Consider the following 25,198-nt stretch of genomic DNA (forward strand, 5'->3'; position numbering starts at 1 on the left):
AGAAGCTCTAATCTATACTTGGACGATTTTTCAGAAAGACTTTCTTCCATTTTTCTTTTAGCGTCATTGTACATAATTTAGTTATGAACTAATTCCGAATTGGAAATTTTTTTTGTGTCATTTCCATTTTTATTAGCAGAACTGTACCTTCCAAATGCTTACAATGGACTTTCCCATTCTCTGGAGATAGTGCTGATACACATTATTGGGATATAAAATGCTGAAAACATTATTACGATAAAAATTCATTTTAGTCATGCGACCGTCTTTCAAACGATTAAAACCCGTTTCTTTGGGACTCACCGTGTCTGCGTATTCTAGGAAACAAGCAATAAACAAATCACTTACGTGCTCTCTCTAAATTAGCGGTTCTCAACCGGTGCTACGCGAAGCCCTTCAAGTGTGCCGTGAGACAGGAAAGATTGAAAAACACTGTTTTAAACCTACGAACAGTCTTTTTCATTCTGTTCACGAGGTGCATGAGCAGTTTAGTAGTAAACTGCTCACAACCATTAGGGGAAATGTAGTTTTTATTTAATTGTGATTGTTAAACATTTTAATTGATGGAATATTGACAAAGAATATTGTTAGGAATTCACAAAAAATTGTATCACAAGAGTTAATCTCGTCAACTAGATTTTAATAAACTTGAATAAATATAACACATATCTCCTAATAATTTTGAACAGTGTATTTTCCATTCATTTGAAAACACATTCCTAAAGTGTCAAAGCTTGTCCTTGGTATATCTGGTAACATCATTTGATATGAGCTAAGTGTTTGCGGTGTATGTTTTTATACGATAAAAATGACGTTTGCCACAACTCAAGTAGCCGTACCTTTTTAAATATGTTTTAGTCTGGCACTATGTATATAATATGAATCCTTAAAATACATATTTGAATATCCTCGTAAATCATTCCGATCCAAAAAATCTAAAAATGTCACTCTGAATCAATGTAGATCATACAATTTTAGGGGGATCTGAAACAATAACGTTGCATTTTTTGAAATGCATTCTTCGTGACAAGCTCTTATTCGTAGAATATAAATGACAAAAAAAAAACAGTTTTATATACACGTAAGTACATATGAGCACGAATCCTATTTGGTGCGTTTTCTTTGAAGTAAGTAAAAGCATTTTGTAGAATTCCTACGGAAATGTCAAAAATAGAGTTTTCTTGGAGAATCAAAACAAACTTTCAGAGAGAAACGTTTCTATAAGCATTAGTCTCTTCAACATACGTGCACACATATACAATTTTTTTCTCTCTGCCTTTATCTTTCAACATCGCTTATAAGCTCTTTTCATCTGTTTGTCCAAATGCATTTCCAGTATAACGTGAATTAATAACCATCGTTTTAGCCTTTTTCGTTGGCGCGTGAATATTTTATGAGATGCACTTATCCCGTTAATACGTATATTCAAAAATTTAAAGCTCTCAAAAATATAAAATTCCTTTTTACCACCTTCGTATATAGGCTCAGATATTCCCCCGACAAATATGTTTGAAGTATACGAGAGTACAGTAAATTTCAAAAAAAAATGAAAGCTAACGCCGTTGTGTCAACGTGAATTTACGTTCATCGGGCATAAATTATCGAAGACAGTGGAAAAAGAGTATGTGGATGATGATGATGATAGTGTGTTAGTATTTCGAACTCGATAGAGTCAGAAACTTCTTTTTTTTTAAAGCCCTTTTCTTTTCCTTGTTCCAGAACCTGACATTTTCTTGATTACTTAGGAGGACAGAAAGTACAATTTTAAGACCTTGTGTAAACGAATATATAAGAAACCAGTGAATGGTTAAAAAAAAAAAGGAGCGAGTGAAAAAGACTTTTATAATGTCCCAAAGTAAATAGCTGCATGAAATCCCTTGGCACAGACCCTTCCGACAAATTCCATGGAAAAACTGCGAAAAATATTTCTGGGCAGCGTGAATTTTTTAAGATGTTACGCGCATTTCGCTTTGGATGAAAAGCTTTATTAAGAGATATTTATTTGCCAAAAAAAAGAAAAATAATAATAAAGGACTAAAAGATTAACATGTTTTGGGAGTAATATTTCGTATTTTGTTTCTGCCTCGGTTCGCTCTTAATTTAACTAAACAATTTTTCTATGTAAAATTAATTTTTTTTTCTCCTCCGTGATATAAACTGTTGAAAGCGCCGTTCTTCTTTGGTTTGTCGGTTAATAGATAACGAGCAAACTGTTTAAAATTGGATCGTGATTCAGCATCGTGCTCTTACTTTACTTACTGGCGATGCGAGTTCTAAAAGGGGAATCGATTACCTACCTTTTGTTTTCGACCTGCAGCTCTGGAAAATGTGCACCTCAGTGTCGCTCCCTCTCTTTCTGCTCCTGTTTTCGGATTACACCGGAAAAAGCTCATTTGCGGCTCTTTTGTTTTCAACAAAGAGCTGCTGGTTGTGCTGTTTTATTATGACCACCATCTTTCTCTGGTGTGTGTGTGTGTGTATTTCTCTTTTCTCTCGCATTTTACTCTTATTCCACTCAACTCAGTATCTTTTTGGTTATGTATCAATTTACGGGAGCTTTTATTTCCTGGGGAAAACTATCTCTTTGTTATACTAGTTGTGATAACTTATTATGGCTGTTATTATTTCTGTTGTTTCTATTATTAATAACGCTACATTAATGCATGAAATGTGGAGTCATTTTACTGATTTTTGGTGTGTTTTCATCCCTTTATCGAGTTTGTAGTTGGAATATTTTTCATTGTACGATTCTATAATAAACTTACTGAAAACCTATTTGATTTTCTTAAATCTTTTATGACGCTTCTTTTTTTTTTAGTCTATTTGCTTAAAATTTTGCGTATTTAGTCTTCATAGAATGCCAAATTGTTGACAAAAATTAACACATAAAAAAATGTCAAAAAAAAATCATTTGAGGAGGGTTAATGTGGTAAAAATCCGAACAAATAACTTCAATAATTCACAATGTGCACTCATTGTGGTTTTTGCAAACATATCAGTCACCACGTATGGATCTTATGAATTGTTTTTGGTTTTGGTAATCTTCTTTTCGTTTGTTTCCTTTCCCCCCCCCCCCACCAGATTTTCCATTTCTTCTCACCAGCTTTTTCCAAGTATTCTTCATTTTTTCTTAGGTATTTTCCCCATTTCTTCTGAGATTTTACTATTTTTCTCCAGTATTTTCCCAGGTCTTTTAATTTTTCGTTATCATTTTATCATTTTGAACATTTTTGTCGCACTACGGTCATTTTCTGCACAAGAGACCTCCCTCGCCTGGGACCTACAATTTATTGCCGATTCCGAACGGCCATTTTTTTTTAACGCTTGTCGAGAGGTTAGTGTGCTAACCCCGAGATGTGGGACTCCCTGCGTTAGCAATCTTTTTCTGTGGTCATGTCGCCGTTTCTCTTGTACCTCCTGTGTCAGGAACGTTTCTGTCAAGGACAAACCGCTTATCGACACGCGACACCTCTAAACATCCTTTGCTATACTTTAGACAAGTATCTTATCGACCTGGATTTATTCTTTTCTTTCTTAATAGCTTTTTTTTTCGTAAATCTACTTGTTATTCGCAGATAAATACGGTATTACGGGAAAATTCCGCAGTGTAAAATTTTATCGGGAACAAAATTTTGCCATCCACCCATACATGGAGTCTCGAAATGCACCCCACAGCAAATCCATCACCTTCACTTGAATAAAATTCAAAATTTTAAGCGTAATATATAAAATAACTATTTTATGTCGTATCCCACCACTTCTCTGATAATATGCTGTTTTTCCCCCTTTGCTGCTGTCAAGTCAGATTTTCCCAACCGGATCCCTTAGCTGTGGAACGTATTTTATCAGGCTCACAGATCTCTTATATGGTGCATTTACTTGCGCACACATCCATATATGCATGCATATAAGCAAGTTTTGGGCTAGATTAAAATGAATAAATAAGTTGAAAAATGAATATGAAAGAAAAGTTTGAGAGATATCTATCTCATTTTTTTTTCTTTTTTGGAATGGAAAAGCTTAATTTATGGCTATCTCTATCCATCCGAGAAACGAGCCATCCGTCGGAAATTGCGAAGTTTGTTTCTGCACTGCTGGCAACGCATCTGAAACCCTATCTCCTCTCAGCTTTCGGCCCTGAAAGCAATTCGAACTGCGTTTTTCGGAATATGTTATCTCTGAAAATCCACTCCGAATATTGGGTTATCTTTTTTCTCTTCTCCTTTCTTCATGTCTCCCATCATCCGCCATTCCTTTTTCTTTTTAACATTCGTAGGAATTTCGGCTGAGCCTCTTGTCTCCCACCGCCTTCTTGGATGAACTGGTGCCGTATGACCAGAACCGGTCTCGTACCGTCAAGATCACTATCAAATTGCAGCGTGATTTAGAAGGAAGATCCCGAATAGCGTGTGTATATATATTTTATAGATATATCTCATGCGGATTTTTCTCTGTTCTCTCCATGGTCCTTCGTCTACTCCCCCTTATGCAATACAGCGTAAGCAACAACAACCTCTCATCCAGCCTTCGCACATCACATAGGAAAAAACTCCTTTTCCTTGCTGGAAACTCGCCTGTCAGAATATATTTCCCCATTTTCTTCATTTATCATTTCTTTTTAGTTCCTGCCCACCTCCCTTCTTTTTCGTACATAGTAGTTGTATATTCTCAGAACATTCGAAAGGGATGAATGAATCTTGGACCGTTTCCTGCGATGTGACTCGTCTCTGAGATTGCCAGCATGATGCAAGGCTTAAATGGAGTCTAGAATGTTCATAGAGTCTGGAGAAGAACATCGCTATCCAGACTCGTTGTCATTGCTTTTAATAAATGAATATAATGATGTATTACCGTGGGGCCATTCTTCACAATTTCAAACATTAGACTCTGAAAGTATCGTAAAATATTCAGTGTTTTCATAGAGGATAAACAAATGTCGAACCTGAACTCACGAGATTTGATTTCATCAACACGTATGTTGGTCTTTACTTTCGTGCATCTTCAACGGGTTACTCACGACAATCGCGGTGCTCCCCAAGCCTCTTATGAAACGTAGATAGTTTTGTCTGATTTCATGCTCGTGAGGTCTCTATCGACACCCTAGAGCAGTGGTTCTTAAACTTTTATCACCCGTGGCTCCCTTGCCCTATTCAACGTCTATTCGGGCTTCAATAGTCTAACAAAGAATCGCTTCAAAACATCGAATCGGCATGTATCAATATCGACAGCTCACCTCGACGGCCCTGGCAATGGTTGACGATGCTTACTTTGAGAACCACGGCCATTGTCGTATCATCCAATCAAGAATTTTCATTGCCATATAGGTGTTCGTTTCGTAATGCTGGACATAAACGCTGCTCGCAACTCTGAAAAAGCTGAAGACTCTTGGTGTACAGTGATTTTGAGTGTTTCAAAAATCATTTATCCTTGATTGGTCTGCCGTTAGATTAGCAGGGGGAGCTCGAAACATTTGAGAGATTATATTGAAAATAGAAATTATAAGATAAATGTGTTTTCAACTGATGTGTCATGGTTTTCACCAGATGTCACATGATCACGCAAGCTATCTGCGAGATATACTTTGAATTCTAATCTTTATGAACGTATTGAGTATGGAAATATGTAGGCAAGGCCGCTACTGGGTATGCCAGTTAGCTCTATTGCTCTAGGATCGGGGAGAAGACCGAATTCACCCTTTCCTTTGAGCGTTCATATGAAAATGTGCGCTAAAATGCGTGCTTGATGAATGACTAAGTAAATGTTTATACCTAGTTATTGTGCTCTATGCTTCCTCTTAGATATATATATATATATGATGGATATATATTTCATAACATTATGAAAATTTAAAATTTGATGAAACTCACCAATACCTGCGTCATAGACAGCTGTAATATGCAGTGTACTGAAAAAACATTGTTAAAATATCATTTTTTATATAAAAACAGAAAACAAATTAATTATGTGAATTTGAAAGCAAAAACTGAACAATGAAAATTTCAAAAAGAAAGAAATAGAAGAATTCAAAAATGAAAAATTAAAAAAAGAATTCAAAAATGAAAAATTAAAAAAAGAATTCAAAAATGAAAAAAGTTATAGCCAATGTCTAGGACTCTCATCAGGGGGAGGGGAACACCCTGACATTGGCTTAACACAGAATGTTTCTGAGAGCATATCCTGGCATTCATAGCCTAAATAGATGCTCTATCTCCCGACGTTCTGCTGTAGTACCATTGAATTCAAAAATCAACATAAAAGCCAAAACAAATGTTTTTTTTTTTTTTTGTCAAGTTTATGAAATAGCCAAGTAGCAGTCAATAAAAATATATAAAATATAAAATAACTGCTAATTGACTGCTACTTGGCTATTTCATAAACTTGGCAAAAAAAAATTGCGTTTGGCTTCTACTTTGATTTTGGAATTCAAATGTACTTTAGCAGAACGTCGGGAATCGATCATCTATTTAGGCCATGAATGTCAAGATATGCTCTCAGAAACGTTCTGTGTTAAGCCAATGTCAGGGTGTTCCCCCCTGATGAGAGCCCTAGACATTGGCTATAACTTTTTTGATTTTTGAATACTTTTTTTGAAATTTTCATTGTTCATTTTTTTGCTTTCCAGTTCACATAATTAATTTTTTTTCTGTTTTCAAATAAAAAAATGATATTTTAACAATATATATATTCCCTCTTCATGACCAATAAGAGTTTCTCGTACCGCTCACGCTAGAATTACTGTTGCGCCATCCTAGGAAATACTGATAGTGCACGTTCTCTAATCTGATCGAAATATCCGTGAAAGCTCTGCAAAGATTCAAACTTCATGTCAAAACAACAAAAAGGGTGGGGTGATTTGAACTATCCTAACTCGTTGCCAAAACCTGTGCATGCTGCGAATCCCCTAAACTAAATATCATTTGAAAGCTCGAATGTATATTATATTATCCTTTGCAATTGTGGAGGAACACAATCAAACAGGAATGTCTCATGTGCCTTGTGACATATTTCTTGGTTCGATTGACTGCGGTTTACTCTTGGTTATATTTTCGTGTTGTTCGAGATCCTGTCTCTATCTATCTTCTGTTGAAGCACTAAAAGTACAATAGTATCTAATGGACGAGACGACAAGGAAAAATAAGTACTAGCCATTAAGCTGTACTATGACGTCAGTGCATCTCTGGATATAAAAAGAAAATGGATGCCGGGCTTGCATGAATCTCTTCCGTATGGGCGATTTCTTATAAAGAGACCATAGCCGAGCACGAAACTACCACAGCACCCCCCCCCCTCTTTTTCTTTCTTTCTTTTTTTGCTCCTCAATGTCTCCTTCTTGCAAATGATGTGGAACTGTATTCCAAGAACGGAAGACGAAACTGCACAATAACACACGAAGCAGCAAAAAAAAATTAGGGGGAAAAATCCTAGAACAATCTAACATACATCTCCTGTCTGGTCGATCCATACTCTACATGTCTGATATCTTCTTGAATATGGGTTGGAAGAGGAACAGGATAAGAAGAGAAATCGACTTTCCTGGAACCACCAGCAAAATCACTGGCTCGAGTCGATATATAGACAGACTACCACCACCTATATATTGTCTCGATGAGAAAAAGGGGGTGCCATCTGCATAGAAAGGGTTTCGCTCCTATGTAATTGGCAATTCTTTCTCTTTCACCCAAACGAATGGACAAGAATGAGAAAGTGATAAAAGTTCAGAAGATGGGGGTGGGTGAACCCTATTTCCCTCCAGAGAGCATTCGATATCTATTTGCTCCATCTCGAAACTCCATACACTCCCATCCAACTGCGGCTTGGTTCCCACTCGTTTCTTCTTTATGATACTACTACTACCTACCATTGCGATGTGGTGGCCTGTGTATTTATTGGATTAGCTCTTATTTGATGATTCTATTCCGATTTCGACGAAAAGCAAATTCTTCTCCGCGAAGATAGTAATCCTGTAGGAAGTAAAGCAGCAAACTTACCCAGCTCTTTAGCTTCTTTCTACGGCCGTATTTTCCCTACTTCTGCTCCGAATAAATATGGAGAAGTAGTTCCTCTATCTGATTCCGCGTCTCATTCTTCTTCGTTACATTGAATCCATGTCAGAAATTAATTATACATTCGAGTTCTATGGTATCCTATTATTTGGGGTGAAAAAATGAGTACGATGCAAATTATGCAGTAATTCACGTTATAATGTTGAGCATGGAAACTCGGTATATTATAGAAGAAATACAAAGACGAAGCAGAGGAAACAATGCACAGTCTTTGCAAAAGTTACTGGACTTTGCTGTAGAATAAATACATTTGGGAAAAAAATCTATCTGTATAGCCTGCCGGGAACGCTTCGATATCTCTCTGAGATGGGAAGCGAGGTGCATGTGTTCGGTCCTTCAATGTTCAATATATAGCCTGCCACGTATAAAATGTGACCCTCCTCTGTTCACATTTTTAGAGTATTAATTACACATCGAATGCTTTGGAGAACTCATTTTCCGGGGCATTGTTTAGATATCTGAATACAGTGTTATGAGTGTCACAAAAAAGAATCAAATGGTGACTATTTTCGTTTTTAAAATTTGATTGAAAGATAAGTGCAAGTGATGAAGAAGAAGCTGTGATAAGGGTAGGGTATTTGTGTCACCTCATGTTTGGCGAGTTTATGCTCCAAAGTATCGACGACTGTACGAGGAGAACTAGCCCCGTTTCGGGCTCTCAAGTTTGTCTCTCACCGTCTTTTCTTTTGCCAAGAGCATCAGTAATTACAAAATGTGCACATGGCCATTACTAATATCCAGCATCTCCGCAAACCGTCTTGGGAGTCAATGCTGATCTTTGGTCACTGCGCATTTGTTCGTCTTCGTGGCGCGTTTTGGAGGTGTATTCCGTCTACAGACACTCGCCTCGGCAAACACTAACAAATATTCTTCATTATGCAGTCGATGCTCGATTTTACGAACCTCCAATTTACGAACTGCATGATGTTTTTACGAACTAGTCTAGTTATATTCTAGTCCTACAAAATATGCTATTTGTTTAAACGTTTTCCCCATTTCCGATTTGACGAACTATCTTTTACGTCCGTACAGGTTATTAAAAATGAGCGTCAACTGTAACATCTATAAATGTATTTGTGTTCTCACTGTGTTCGAGGTGACATTCGAGCAGAGTAAGCATATGTAGATGTGTCTTAAAGGTGCTTCTACATCCACGTGCTACGTTTTGGATTTCAGGGATTTGCAAAAATTTCCCATTCACATTCTACACATCTCTCTAATCTCATTTTATGTGAGGGACACATCCTTACTTCTCTCTTCCTCAGATGAGATACCGTCCAATAGATCAGTATACAATAATGTATACGGATATCACAAAATATTTCATTGCAAGCCATGGGATGCACACCAGTCAAACTTGGGAGGAACCACGGACAGACGGTTCATCAAAGAGACTTTTGTCTCTTGTATTTTTTATAAAGAAGGCTGTAGTCATGCGATCGGTTCGTGGATTGGGGGGGGGGGAGAAGAATTAAAAAAGAAGAAAAGCACGTCCGGCACGTATTTATTTATTACCTTGCGTCAAAGTGAAAGCGAGTAAGCATATGTGGACGTACCTTTACAAAGTTTGAGGCTGACGAGTCGCCCGGTCTGGGAATGTGAATGCTGGGTATAGTCTTTCTGTTCTTGTCACAATGAGTGTTTGTAGATATGATTCCACCTTTGTCTGGACATCCTTCCCTTGATCCTCGTCTTCTAGCAATTGTTAAAGCACTGAAGTGGCAATACCACTCAGATATTGTAGACAGTCATCCAAAATCTGATGAGAAATTTATCTGCTCATATCTTAAAAAAAGCCCGGCAGCCGAGCAAAATCAACGAAGAATGAACGGAACGACACAGAAAACATTAGGGCGGGGGGGGGCGTAGATGGCTCTCCATAGTATTTATGGTTATCTGTGGGGCACCACAAACACGCCCACGAAAAATGCAGCTCGGGAACTTTTTGTTCAGAAGATGTATATCAGAGGTGCACAACCTGCGAGAGGTATTCCTGAAGAAAAGTATCAATGAACACAACACGATAAATGCCATATATCATTCATAAAAATACGCTAAATGACAACTCAAACGGGGTATCACCAATTATTAAATGTAAGTAAAGTTGCCAATTACAAGAAATTGCCAAGAAAGTTTCAAAGACAAGTAAAGTTGCCAATCACGGTCAAGAACTGTCTAAGGCGGGTAAGGTTGCAAAAGGTTGTACACCCCTGGTGTATATGTATTTAGAAATGGAGATAGATGTAACGAAAACGATCTAAAAAAATGAAGAAACAAACAGAAAAGGAGCACCGAAGAGGATTGCAGAATAGCTGATGCTGCTCGCATATTCCACGTTTTCCTTTCCAATAATCGTGTATATTGACCGTAGGTAGCTAAGGGATCAAAATCAGTGAAGTGTTCAGAGAAATCAGTCGTGTAAAATAAAATAAGAAAAAAAAATCGAGTAGCGTAAAAAATTTTGACCGTAGGGCATAACGGGAAAATCGTGATGGAAAAAATATTGGCGCAGAACTAAAGATGGGAAAGAAGAAAAAAATCCGCGAAGATAGTTTTTTTTTTATATACTGTTCCTGGAAAGAGGGAGAAGATGGAGAGCGAAGTGTTGCGCGTGTGGACACGGACGGAATCGAAGCAAAAGAGATGCTGGTTGGAAAATACGAGACTTTCGGGCACGATTCTCAGCAAGTCTCGAGATTTGAGTCGTTGCCTGCGGTAATCTCCGAGAAATACGGGTCGGAAACTTGGAGGGGGAATGAGGGAAAAATGTAAAATTGGATTTAGCCATCACGTTAGGGAGATTCTACCACCACCATTTCCCTCTCCCTCTCTCTCTTTCTTCTTGTGCCCTCCTTACCGTTTCCCAATATATGTATGTGTATATATGTCTTGGCTCTTGCATTTCCTTTACGCCGTTAAGACTTTGATGATCAGTAGCGTACCGTGGGATTCGATAAGGAGCGGGGAGGAGAGAAGAGAGAGAGACCGTGCGTTTCGAAAAATTTCCAAAGATTTGATGATGGGCAATGGAACGATGAGGTAAAAGGATTCCACAGAGTATGAGCTTCAATTTCATTTATATATACAGCATATACATAGTGTACCTTCGCATCAGGAAAAAAAATTACGAACAGTTAAATCGGGACATAGAGTCCCCATACCGGGAAATCGAAGCCGTTATACTCGGTCGGTAATCACTAACTTCGTTGGTTGGAAAAATGTGGGAAATTATATATTAAATATAATATCTTGAAGAAATAAATAAAATGCTGTAAATATTTAGCACCGGTGGGAGGGGGGGGGGGGAAATTGCATGTGACTATACAAGGTTGTTCCGTCAGTGTCTCGTAATCTGTGCGTAACAAGAAATCGACGCTCCGAAGAGATAGTGGTTAAACAACGAAACTATAGGTGTCATATACAGGTAACATTCTTAATTTTATAGTGAGTATTGTGCTATGCACACAAATTCTATGAGGTTTTTACGGGGCACCTTGTTTAAAAAAAAGTTCATTGCCCATTTTACTCTATGACAATTGTGACCAATCTGTGGTACGCTCACACCCCGAAACATCAAGAAGTTCATTCATGCTTGAAAAATAATCAGTATCAAGCGGAAAAATATAGTGTCTATAATTAATGTTGGCGTGTCTACAGCCTTAACTGCCCATCGAGAAGCTGTGAAATTTGAGGAACGTCTTAATGGGAGGATGGGAAATAGATTGCGATAAAAAAAAATAAAAACAACAAATCCTACATTCACCACTAGAGGGTGTCTTCTATGGAAATTATGGTGCGCGTGCTAATTTTTTCCAAACATTTTTCCAACGGACAAGCTTCATTGCAGGGAATCTAAACATACACATCTCCAAGAGAATCGTTTCCAGATTCGTTTATTGACATGACATAACGATGAGTTCACAAGAACATGGTTTGCTGGTGTAACTCATTTACGAACACGGTGATTCCACATCAAAAAAACTACAGAGATTTTTTTTTTTTGTCACTAAATCCGATTCGAAAAATTTCTTATTCTTTTATTAAGACGTTTTTCTAAAGTTTTAAAATTTTCTTATGGGTAATTAAGGATGCAGACAGCTCGAAACAAGCCAACTTTAATTATAGACCTATGGCTCAATATACAACATATAAAGTCCATATAAATTTATGTACGTTTTACAGGGATACGCAAATCATATACACATTTCTAGTGTGCCCGTAAATCTTATTTGCATTTCCAAGTGTACGCAAGTCACTAGCATTTCTATAGAATACTTGCAAATTATGTTTCCCAAAACAAAAAAAAATATTCATTTGCCGATTATTCTATTGGTTTTAGTCATAGAGTAAGAATACTATTCTATGCAGGACCGTAACTACCCTGGGGTAACCGGGGCACTGCTCCTGGGCTCCAAGCCAAATGGGAGCCCCGCAAAAGTTTACAATTGTTTTGCAAAATAATTAGCCTAGCAAGAAAGGCCCCAAGGAAAAGTTTGCCGAAAAAAATGGAGCTGTAAGTAACATCATAGCTGAAAGTAGGAAATCATAGCCTTAGATAGCTCTTCTCCGTTTATAAACAATCATATCTGCTCATTTTCAGGAAGACTAGTTAATACAGAGAGAACTTTTACTCGTAAACTACTTAATACAGAGAACTGAAAAATTGGAATAGAGCTTCACTTCCTCAACCCTGAATTGAATAAAGAAATTATTTGAAGAATTTAATTTTTCTAAATCCCAATTTCGTTGCACTGTATTATGAATCAGTGACTTTCCCCTCTGTGAGAGTCTTTTAAGTAGTGTCTTTCTTCTTCTTCTTTTTGTTGCTTCTTTCCTTTTTTGGTGAGCTTTTATTCCAGAAGAATGTTTTAATTATGTTCTGGAATTTCAACCTTCTTGCGATGGAATTTCCATAATCTTTTTTTTTTCTAATTTTCTTTTTCTTGTTATCTTATGACTCGTAGCGAGAGATCAACATGTTCATCCTGAAACTTTGAGAAAAAAAACTAACTTTCCTGCACATAGAACTTACCATTGCCATTTATCAGTTTATGTCATGCTTGATTCTAATTAAAAAATGTCATTTTAGATTGTGCCAGAAGTCTCACGGTAAGACTGTAGAAAGAAGTGTAGATCAGAGGCTTATTTCGAGTTTAAAGCTTTTCTTTCTGCAACCCATTCAGCGCCGGAAGTAGAGGAGGGCAGGGAAAGCAACTACAGTTTAGGTGGGAACAAAGAACACCGTTATAAAATTGTCAAATTTTAAAGTTGTTGGGTGGCAAAATGTCGTCCTTATTCTATGTCTGTGGCCGCCGACAAAACCGGAGGCAAAAACCCTAGTTGCAGCCCTGGACCCGACCCATTTGAATGATACTATCACGTTATTTGTTCTGATAGTGGTTTTTTCTCCTTGACGTGATTTCGGTGCGATTGTTGTAATAATGACCGGGGGTTGTTAATCTATGAGGCACGCCTCTCAGATAAGGCACAGAAATTCTTTCAGGGGGGCATGAGCTTTATCAAATTTTTAAAACTATTCTCTCCCTCTTTCAACGGACTTTTTTTAATCCTCTACATTATTAGAAACAGGGTCTAGCAGTAACGAAATTTCTAAGTAATTCTCAATAGTGAATACCGAAAGATATTTTTTTCGTGCTCTTTCTATCCTTACACGTGCCACATAAAAAATTGAAAAGTGTTGAAATATATTTTATTTTTGCAACATCTTCGAAATGATAGATTTTCATATTTCCTAGCGTGATAGAAAGGAAAAGGAATTTGTCTCGCCGTGATATATTTCCATCCAAGATAATAAATAAGCCAATAAAGTCCACACTTGATGCGAAAGGAATAATGCTTATACGTAAAATTAGGTATTATCGAAATTGACTACGTAAAGTTATTGGCTTTTTTTTTTCTTTCATCCTCGCAACCTGTGCACTTTCCTCAGTATTTTTCACCCTCTTTGATCGTAAATATGTGCCTAACTCTCATTTTTCTCGTTAATAAAGCCTTTCTCTCCCATTTTTCCTTACTCAACGTGTCAAAGGCTTCGGAGGGAAGAGAGGAGGGAGGGAGAGAGAGAACACGACACCGAGTACCAAAAAAAAAAAAGGAAAATAAATAAATAAATTTCTCTCTTTTTTTTTAATAATTTTTTTTTATTCTTCTTCTGATGATGATGCGGCTTTTATGAGGCCGACGAACTGCAAGGTGTTCAATATCATCTTCCGCTGTTGACATCTACTGAATGCATAAAGAATTTTTCCTCCTCCTCCTCCTCCTCCAAAGACTCACTTGTCAAGGGAGTTGCTCATAGACTCTGAACAGCTGTGGCGACAGCTGATGCCGAACAGTTATAAAATATATAAAGAATAATAAAGAACTTATTTAAAAAAAATAATGAATAAGATGCATGGTTTTTTTTTTTCGTTTAGAGATCGTTAAAGAAAAGTTAAAAATTTCATGTACAAAATTGGAATTGGTAGTCGTTACCATATCCGTTATGATACGAAAAAAAAATTATAAAACCTCGGATAAAAATCTTTACCTTCTCAAAATTTATTCCTAACCCTCTTTGTAAGTTTCGCACAGTGAGATTTTTGCATTTGCTTCCCTAAAAACCACATACACTATCTGTACAAACATTTCCCCGGACTTTTCGTGGGCGTATTTTGGGTGTCGTCTACTTCTCCTTCTCCCCCCCCCCTCCCCCATTTCCGATTTTATACCCTGTTCTTTCTTCTTGATTTTTTTTTTTTTTTTTTTTTGCCATGTCACTTTTTCGATTTGATCAAAGAGGGAGAGTAGAGTGTAATCAAATTATGTTTCAAATCTGGGATTTGTGACAAAACTTATGAGCCGATAAAAACAACATATAGATATGACCATATAGCGTACCTATATGAAAAGACTAATTGCAGTCAGTCCCAGAAAAATTACTAGATGAGGGCATCAAAACACAAATTGCCTCTTGTGATGAAGTGCATTCTTGTTTCTGGTATTACTGTCCCAAGCTGTCTTTTCTCTCAAGTTTTCACAACATCTTTGTCGGCAAGGTATGGTTCAAAAGCATGGTGTCATGTGCACGTATTGGTATTTACGAGGAGAATTCACGAACTGCAGCCCAGCACGGCAAATTTGAAAAATGAGTGGTCAAGAAAATTAGTAAAATAGAAGAAGGGCACCGAAATTTTTTGCCGCTGTGGTGGTCGAGTGGTTATAGTGACGGACTCGCGATGCGAGGATCCGGGTTCGAACCCCACAGTGGTGGTCGGCTGAGGTTGGTTTTCTGTGGTTCCCAACTTCAAGGCGCAAATGCGAGCCGATCTCCCCGTTAAAAAGTCTCGCCACAGAGAGCAACAGTCGAGGAATAAATCATTCAATCATAACACTTCACTCATAGTTAGAATAACTGGTGGTAGATGGCAGCACTACACATAACAAGCATTACAGAGAAACAAAAAAAACTTCACGTCAGGTTTCACTACACGTACACGCACATTCCCGCATGTACCGATTCGTTGGGGGTTCCGCGGGGGATGTGGGCGGGTTGCATGTGTGGTGTAGCAGTAGTAGGTAGGGCCTCCAAAAAATGACTCTTGGATCCATGATGTTCTTAAGTCAGCCACCTCGTTGGGCAATTTGCCTGTTGTGGCGTTGTATTTGTATAAATTTGCAAAATTATAAATCCGCCTCTGCCCAGAAAGCGAGGAATCGGGTCTCTGAGTGACCTAGAGTTTACAAGGAAGTGAGTGGCCAGAGGAGTGATCTATGGAGTTTGCAAGCCCGTGACTGACCATAACCAGTATGCTAGCATGTGAGTGACCAAAACCAGTACTTCAGAATGTGAGTGACCAAAAACAGTGACGTAAATAACAAGAGATCAAGCTTATGAGTGATCAAGAAAGTTTACAAGCATGTGAGTGATAAAAAATGGCCTAGAGAGAAAAGGACCAGGTGAAAAGAGAAAGAGTGACGAAAAAAGTAACTGCGAAACAAATAGGCCCATACTGAGCCCGGCAAATTTTAGAAATGAATGGTCAAGAAAATTAGACTAGGATGAGAGAAGGGCAGCAAAATTTTTGTAGCCCACACTGTCAGCTAAACCGTAAATCTTTTTAAAAAATTTGGTGTCTAAAGCCTGGGCTGCCACCCCTTACTACAATCTGCTGCCCGGGCGCACCGCACCCCTTTCACCCTTGCTTAAGCCACCTCTGCAAAGTATCCGATGAAATCTGTGAACATTAAAATATGAATGTGAGCAGAGGAATTATTTCTGTTTTGGAGACTGACAGTGAATGGTTTGATTGTTCTGATTATATAGGTACATTTCTCCAACTTCTGTGTGAACAAACTACGTATATATTATTCAACTGCAAATCACGTCCGAACCCTTTTCCCAATAAACATCTGAATTCGTTAATAAATCCCAAATGAACTAGACTAAAATAAGGGACCTCTTCAAAGCCTCTTCCTTCTTCTAAAGCCAATGAAGCAAATTATTCTTCACCTTATTTCAAGAAAGGCGCCACTGCGTGGTTTTTCAAGTTTGAATTCAGTGCGAAACTCGAGCATGGTTCAGTCTCAGTACAAGGCGGTAACTTTGATCCTTCTGCTAGGAGTTTGCCAGATATTCAATTTACAACCCATCATAAAAATTCGCGTTCTTCATTTAACTTGCCCGTTGTATAACCGAAGTCGTCATCCAAATACGTTTCGCAGAAGTGCTACTTTCCGTAACCCGATATACTTTCGGAAGCTCGAATACGACTGTTCGTACTCCCGCAAAGAAAGGCCGACTATTTGAACTCATCAGACCCCAATGAATCCGATACGTAGGAACACACAAAAGGGTATAAACCTTATCTATTCGTTTTGTGACTCTCGTATCTCCACACGTTATCCTCGAGTTATATCCTCGTTTTTTTTTTTAATGGCCTGTGTGCCTGTGACAACGGCAGCAAATTCAAATAGCCCATGAAATTAATAGAGTACAGCGAAGGAAAATGCCGTCACCTAAATTTTATGTGTATAATATGTTTGCTTTTGCCCAGTTAACTATTTGTTTTACTGTGTTTTTATATCGACCAGGGTTATGAAATCGGGTATTTGTCAGGAAAGTTCGTTTGCCCTTTTATCTGGCTAGCTCTGAACCGAAGAGGAATTCTGACATTTCCTTTCTCTTTTCTTTTCTTTTTTATATAGCATGTCAGTCCTTTCAACCGTCCTTATCAAATAAGATAGTGACCTCAAAGTTATTCTTTGGTCCTGAAGGCGAAGGGAAACTTTCCATTATGTGCTCACGCATCCACCTCTTTTGATCCAACCCTTTCTCCTTCTCTTCTTTTACGGTCTATGAAGGTCCTCTTTTGCAGATGGTCTTACCAGAAGTCGTAAAGGTCTCCTAAGCTCACCATAAAAATCTTATTTCCTTTCCGCATTGAAAAAAACCGAGGGAAAATGTAAAAAAAAAAAAAGAAGTCCATTTTGCTCCTAGAATCATTTTTTTTTTCAATCGAATGTTTCCGACTCTAACCAAACTCTGACTTTTTCTTCTTCTGCTTCTCTTTAACTCGTCAGTCTCTCTGATAAGAAACGAGTGGATTGAAAAGAATTACCTTTTCCCCCCATTGGTTAAAAAACTATTCGATATTTCGTATTGGTGAGATTTTTTATTTCTTTTTTTATTTTTAAAAATAATTTTCTCTCCGTTTTTTATACTTTTTGCCAAAGGCAGTGAATGCTGGGATGTTTTTACACATTAAGATACTATTTATTATTTTCCTTATTTTGAATTACAGTGAACGCTGCTTATTAAAATCCAGGATAATGTTATCATTCAGGTACTGTTATAACTTTTGCAAAGATGGGAACGGCCCAATATTGCACTTTATACAAAATGCCATGTAAAATTGGAACCGTTCTCTGATAGCTGCGTGGTTGACGCAGGTCTTATTTCGAATCATGGAAGTTTGGGCATGAAAGCATTCGAATACCCGTTCCGAATAACTATTCAAAAGCGTCCCTAAATACAACCATTCATTTGATAGTAGATTGATAATTACCATAAAAAGGTTCGAGGCAGCCATGGATGAAATTGAGATTTCTCTCATAAATTATGACAATCTATGTCTATCGTTATGTTTTAGGGATATTGTAATAAACGGAATCCATCAGTCACTCAAATGATTCATCTGAGAATTATGTGCACACACACACATATATATATATATTGTTTTTTCTTACTCTATCTTCCCTGAGGTAGTAAAAAAAGAAGAATATAGACAAAATTGGAAAGGAAAAATTAAAAAAAATCTTTTCAATGTGAAAGCAAAGAAAAATATATTTTTTTTCAGAGTGACGCCCAAAGGAATGGTCTTCATGATCGGAACATTGGATGGGGAAAATTAATGATGGCTTTTTAGAAACAAGTCGAGAGATTAATGAGAGATCAAAGATCTTGATTTCTGAACCGAAAATGTTATGTCACTCTGAATTCTGGTCTCCGCCTATCTTTTGCTACTTGTGTGGCAACCACGAGAGGTATGACATTCACAAATGATCAAAAAAAGCTTTTCCTCCTTTTCTTCCACGGTTGGAACACTAATGTATGTATGTGCACCGCACTAGAATAAAATTTAGTGCTCTCGGTGCTCTCATACTACATACATTCAATGAGAGGAGGAAAAAAAATCAACTGATCATTTCGTTCAGATTTTGTTTCTAGAGGGAATTTTAAGGAGAACAAACTCCTACTTTTTTTTTCAATCCCCCGCCCATAAGATATTGAAAACAGTTTTTCCCCGTCTTTCCATTCTACCTTCGTAATTTATGTATTTCTCAACGCGGAGCAATTCATTATGATCTTCAGTTTTATAAGGATCTCTCTGTCGCTCCTCCATTCTTCATAAAATAGCATTTTTATGAACGTGTGTCGCTGTTCCTCGAAATGAAAAATTTATCAGTTCTTGTCCCCATTGAGGCTTAAACACACACACACACAAATAATTCCATAGTAGATGATTTTCGTTCTTGACCCTATAATCACGTGAAATAATTGATTCAATAACTGTTTCTAATTAAACAATAATTAATTCTTTCATTAATTAGATGTTTCGAGATATACCGGGACCGAGGAAAGAGGAGAGATAAGGTTCGCTGTGTCGCAATCGACGAGAAATTCGTATTGTAATGAATTGATAATTGAGTTTTAAGTAGGGTATAAGAAGAGAACCACGATGATTAATGAATTAGGCGTAGCCCCCCCTCCAACTTTCCTTTCTACCTTCGGCCTCTCTACCTTTTCAAATCGGAAATTACAAGTATAATTCGATTTCTTAAAGAAATACCAGCTTTTCTTTTTTATTGAAATTGAAATCTTGCCCTGGCACACACAAATGGAAACTAAATTTAAATCTCTATGCTGATTAAATAATGAAATTCTATAATATGAAATATTCATGCTGTGTGAGAATCAGAATTAATTCGAATCTCTAAAAACGGAAATTCGTGTGAATGTGTTTATTAGATCATATGTGGACGTCTGAACGCCAATTTTTTTTTATTACTGTTTCTTTTTGTATGTGCAAATAATATGTAATATTATGTAATCAGTATAACAGTTTCACGGATGATTTATTTATGTAATTGTGTGAATTGTTTGAATCTTCAATAATGTGTTGTTTTCTTAACCAATGCTTTTTATTCTACATTTAACTATTTAACTTTTATTTAAAACACTTATTTCATATTGATTTTTTTTTTATTTCTCTTTCTCTGGGTTTACAGGCAGATGGTGTGTATTTGGACCCACTGAATGTGGCAAATTGCGTGTCCAAAGGAAAGTCAGAGGTACGTCCAAATTTTATTTGAATCTATTCAATTTTTAATATATTTTTTTAGCCCGATGTCGGGAGCAACGGATCCGACAGGTGCATCACATGAAAAATTTTAAATGATAAAGCATTTACACTCGAAAATTTATGTCTCTCTCAGCGCTGGTGTATCTATTTCCTTTATTGTAAGCTGTTATATATTCAGGAACGCTTCGATATTTCCTTGAGATAGGTAATGAGGTGCGCCCTATCTTTCATGTTCATGTCATTTAAGCTTTTGTCATGTTTTCAGCTTTGCTACATGAACAAACTTTCTCCCAGCTGAAAATTTCATCTCACAGCTACATGGGTTCTGTTGGCGATATTTTTCGTGATTTTTTTTGAAAATTTTGAACTTTGTAAACTATTTGCGTGCTTGAAACATGATGCAGTAATTTTTGAAAGTCATTTGAACTTGAAAAATTCAAAATATCGAGGCTGATGCAGAGCATCCTGATTTATTTTGACTGACAAATTTTATTTTATTTCGCTTATAATTGTTATAAAAATTATTTTTCTTTTAGTTTGTGGATGAATAAAGATTTTTTTTTCCTGCAGAAATAATAAGCATGTTTACGATTGTTCTCATTCATTTTTCTATTCATATGAAACGTTTTGATGAATAGCATTGCACACCCTAATAGTAACCATTTGAATAATATTAACGGTGAATTAATGGGGGAAGGCTGTTCCGGATAACGGAAATCAATTTTCAAAACAAATCATTATTAATTATCATAAATTTCGTTCCGAATAACTTCAAATTCGGTGGTGAATTGGGGTTTTTTTTCTTTTTTGAAGATTAAATCAAAAATTTCAAAAGTAGAATCGAATCTTCAAAACTAGAAAGAATTAAAAGTAGTCGAGAAGGACCACTCTTCAATAATTCTTGCGCACAATCATTAAAATTTGGGTTTTGAAGCAAAACCATAGCGCTCAGAAACATGTAACCCCATCACCAAGAAACAAACACTCCGAAATATACATAAAAAAATATATAACCTTAGTTTTAAAACTGTTATTGAAATTTTAAACGTAATTTATAGACGTCCGAGTGTGGAACTTTTATCCACTCGAAACGAAATGACCATTTCGGTAGTTTGTTCGCTGACCCCGCTGCTATGGCTTCTACGATGGTCTCGGAACCATTTTCATATCCACCATATGGATTTCAAAGCGGTGTTTACCGTAAATGATTCCGTGCTGAACGATCACGTTTTTCTTTTACCATCTCATATATATATATTTCCATCGTGGTATTGTTATAAATCTGATGCCCATTTATCTCCATCTCTACCGAAACTAATACTTTTATTTTTCCGGAATTCTCTAGAGATTAAATGCGTGAAGCTGAGGTAGAATCATTGTGTTTCAATAGCTACGTTACCACCTAAAACCGACGGTTGTCATTAACGTCTGGGTTGAAATGATGCTTCGGCACTTTTTCATAAATTCTCTCAAGTTTTTTGTTGTGTTGTTCTTTTAATATGCAGTGCTATTATTATTATTATTCTTTTGATCGCCTTACATGCTCGCTGAGATATTTTAGAAAATGTGAGTTACATAGATTGAAAATTTCTCTTTTTCTTGTTCATTCACGGCATTGCAAGGAATGGAAGAAAGCCTTTGATATAAGTTCACTGATAAAAGAGAACTCTTTTGGTTACGTTTCGGCATCGGATTTTCAGTTTTATGTTACGTTTTGTTCTTTTTCACGTATCGGAAAAGCAACTCCTTTTAATTGTTTATCATTCGATGCTGGAATTTTTTTGGTTTTTTTTCTGTTAGAAAATATCTTGTGTGTGTGTGTGTGTGACTTTTTCCTCCTCCTTTATTCTTTAATGGCAGTTTTCTATCTCGGCACCGGTAGGTTGCACCTCTTATTATTTCTATGCTTCTTTTCATATCATGTTTTCACCGAATAACATCCGTTTTCTTTTTTTTTTCTGAGGACATATATAAGTATTTATAGTACCTTAACTCTTGTTTTCATTTTTTCCCGTTGTTGTTCTTTATTACTTATTTCTCTATTATAAATTACGGAAACTTATTGTATTTGGATCGAGTTCCGTTCGAGTCAGACACAGAATTAGGTTGAAAAACCTCAGATAATATAAACCTCATATGGGTATTAGATATATTGTGTTATCAAATGAAAAGAGAACGACGATTGAAGACGAAAAAGCACACTACATTTTACAAAAGACGAATGTGATAATTTCCATCGTGCAATGTAGAGGACGTTGAGTACAAATTGCAGCAGCATGACCTTACGCATTTGGAGAGAATCCTTTATGACAAGCAGTGCCAGCAAGCTAGCCATCCAGTTCACTCTCTCTCAGCTTCAGCTTGGTCATCTTCTTTGATGACCAAGGAACTCCATTACCAGCTATCTTCGGCCATATTTCTCTTTCATCCCACACTGTTTCTGATTGAGCACCTTGAACAAGAAGCCACCGTTAAGATTCACAGACATTTGCAGACATTGCGATGCCTGCATCGTGCTATAAAAAAAAGTAAATATTCTGTAATGTTGCGGGTTTTTTGCACAATGCCCCTTCACACGTGTCTCTGAAAAACAACCGATCTTCTTACCAAATTTCGTTCGAAAGTACTGAAACACCCGTCTTACAGTCTGGGCTTGTTTGGACACCTTTCACTCCTTTGCCTCCTCCCATCTGAAAATATCTGAACGAACATTAGGCTAGTCCCAGACGCTGAATTGAAGGACAAAATACAGTGAAAGTCCGTTATAATGAGTATGGCTTATAACGACAATCTCGATGTAACGTAACGAGCGATTTGCAAAGAGCTAATGTTACAAAAAAACACCTACTTTTAACGAGAAGTCCGTTATAACAACAATTTTCCCCGTGCTTATGAACTGTTGTTAGAAGGAATTTCTACAACTCCGATTAAAAAAAAATTAGAAGGGGCCGCGGTAGCCCAAGTCTATAGGATACTCGCCTAAAGTACCAAAGGATGTTTAAAGGTGTCGTGAGTTCGATACCTGGTTCGTCCTTGTCAGAAACTTTCTTGACACGGGGGTTACACCGGAAACGTCGGCATTACCACAGAAAAAAATTGCTACCGTAGGGAGTAGTTGCTTTCGAATTTCCCTTCGCATATTTTTTGTTGTTGCCCATTGCAATAATAATGTTATTTTGCATAATCACGAACAATCGCTCCATCTCTTATTAAAAGTTTTTTCTCCTCCTTCTTTTCCCGATCTCATGCAATATGAGAGCTAAAGTCTCCCCGGTAAGCTTTATTCGGGAATCTCGACATACGTATATTATGAACGGTGGGATCGTTATTTCGGGATTATCGCTGAACTTATCCTCCTTAAAAGTAAATTAAGATTGGAGATTAGCTGCGGGACTTATTTGAATTGTTCTCAATATATCTTTCCAATCATTTCGGATAGAAATAAATTGTTTACTTACAAATGTCCTTGGTGCACCGCAACAGGTTCGTAACTCGAGAATTCTTAGTTGCAATTCGATTTGTTTTTGTTGGTTAAAAAACCGATGAATTTATAAGCAGAAGCATGGAAATATGTATAAAATTATACAATATGTATCTGTATCTCAATAAATTATTTCTTCAAGATCTCTCTCATCCGAAGTTTGACTACCCTTACCGCTCACGATGGTGGATAATTGGTTACTGTGCACTGAAACGTTGCTGTTAGGTTTGCTATTCATATCCGGAAGACTCCCTGAACTAGCCCTAACCATCAATCGGTCTCAATGATGCATGACAGAACAGAACAGAACAGACCAAGCACGACCAGGCTCTGTCACTTACGCGACTTTAGCTCATTGCCCCGAAGGGTGCGGTCATACCGAAGAAAATTCTGAAAGACAATGAGGGAGATTGGGGGGCCCCTTTCGTAGGGTATAATATACATTCGTTAATCGTTATATATCGTATAATTCGTTATACTCGTCAGTATGGCAGCTCCACTCAAGTCGAGTCGATCCATAAATAAACAATGACCGTGAAATATCAACTAGATACTTGCAATGAGGAATCAGTTCTAGAATCTGACCGCGATTTACAATGCAAAACATTTTTATCTACTTATAAAATATTTCGCACCATTTTCACTTTTTCCTTTTCTTTCTTTTTTTCAATTTTCTTCATTTTTGGGTCGTTTTTGAGATTATTAGGTAGTTATACATTTAGTTATACAATAAGAACATTTTTTTTTTTAAATTGATACTAAGTAACTTACTGCGTGATTGCAGTTGATGTTTCGAAATTTAATTATACGTCTCACTTCACATCCATCACAACTATTTTTCCCTACTCTAAAGGTAAATTAGAACCCGTCATTCGAATCCAATGAAATTCGACATTCTGTGAGTATTTTTCTTTAAAATCGAAGAAAAACAAGTAGACTTCACAAAATACTGAAAAATCCTCTTTTATTTCTATTTCTTCTCTTGATTCTCCGTGCAAGTCACAAGAAATTTAAGATGGACTTTCTTCTTCGCTTTGCTCCAAATGACGTCAATTTCTTTTGAAGTTTTTATTCCGCTGAGGGATATTCCGCTAAATTTCAATTTCGCGACTTAACGTCGTTATAGGGGGGGCCCAAATAATTGTGGTGCGGCCCCTAGCAGGGAAAAAAAATTCCGTCTTTGTCTTCAACCCGTAGCCTGTTTCTCTCTATTTAAGGAGCAGAATCCTCAATTTCGATGTCGGCAAATTTAATGGCCCGAGATGAGGGTTTCGATGTTGCGCTTCTCAGAAGAGCCGAATTCCTTGTTTTCCGGATTTCTCTCTCTCTCTCACTTTCTCTCAGTGCATCAAAATCCATCGAAGACGATTGAAGAATGAAGACGAGACGAACAAATAAATGGAGACGAATTTTGAAAATGAAAAATAAAAAGAACAAACGAAATATATATATATTTTTTTCTGGATTCTACTTTGAAAGAAATGATAATAGGAAAAAATGTGTTTTATACCTGCTTGAAGTTCGGTGATTTTTTTCCCCTTGGAAGAAAATGTTCACTTTTTTGTGACAAAGTAGAACCGCCCGCAATATTGGTTTTAACTAAATATATAACGAAATACGTTATTTTAATGCATGCGAAAACAACACTTTTACTGTACTGTGAGTCCGGGAGCCCCCAAGACTGGTTGGACATGAATGAACGCCAGAACTTTGCCACTGGACTTATCCCGTTGCCGAGATCTCTTCCAGCCCAGCTTCGTGGCAGAGTCAGGAAAACTTTATTTTGTGTC

The 25,198-nt window shown here is 37.0% G+C and overlaps 1 protein-coding gene across 2 annotated transcripts in view; it reads left to right on the top strand.

The window, feature by feature from the left end:
* LOC149088416 (semaphorin-2A-like) overlaps positions 1-25,198 on the top strand; it is a 271,083-nt gene that overhangs the window by 232,689 nt on the left and 13,196 nt on the right. For both annotated transcript variants that reach the window (XM_089247502.1, XM_089247503.1), the window contains exon 4: positions 19,854-19,916. In XM_089247502.1, coding sequence (XP_089103628.1) covers positions 19,854-19,916 — 63 coding nt within the window. The remainder of the gene's footprint in view (positions 1-19,853; positions 19,917-25,198) is intronic.

Source organism: Pholcus phalangioides, unplaced genomic scaffold (genome assembly GCF_987345545.1).
Source record: "Pholcus phalangioides strain wild (caught in Gottingen) unplaced genomic scaffold, Ppha-v1.0 ptg000003l_1, whole genome shotgun sequence".
NCBI lineage: Eukaryota > Metazoa > Arthropoda > Arachnida > Araneae > Pholcidae > Pholcus > Pholcus phalangioides.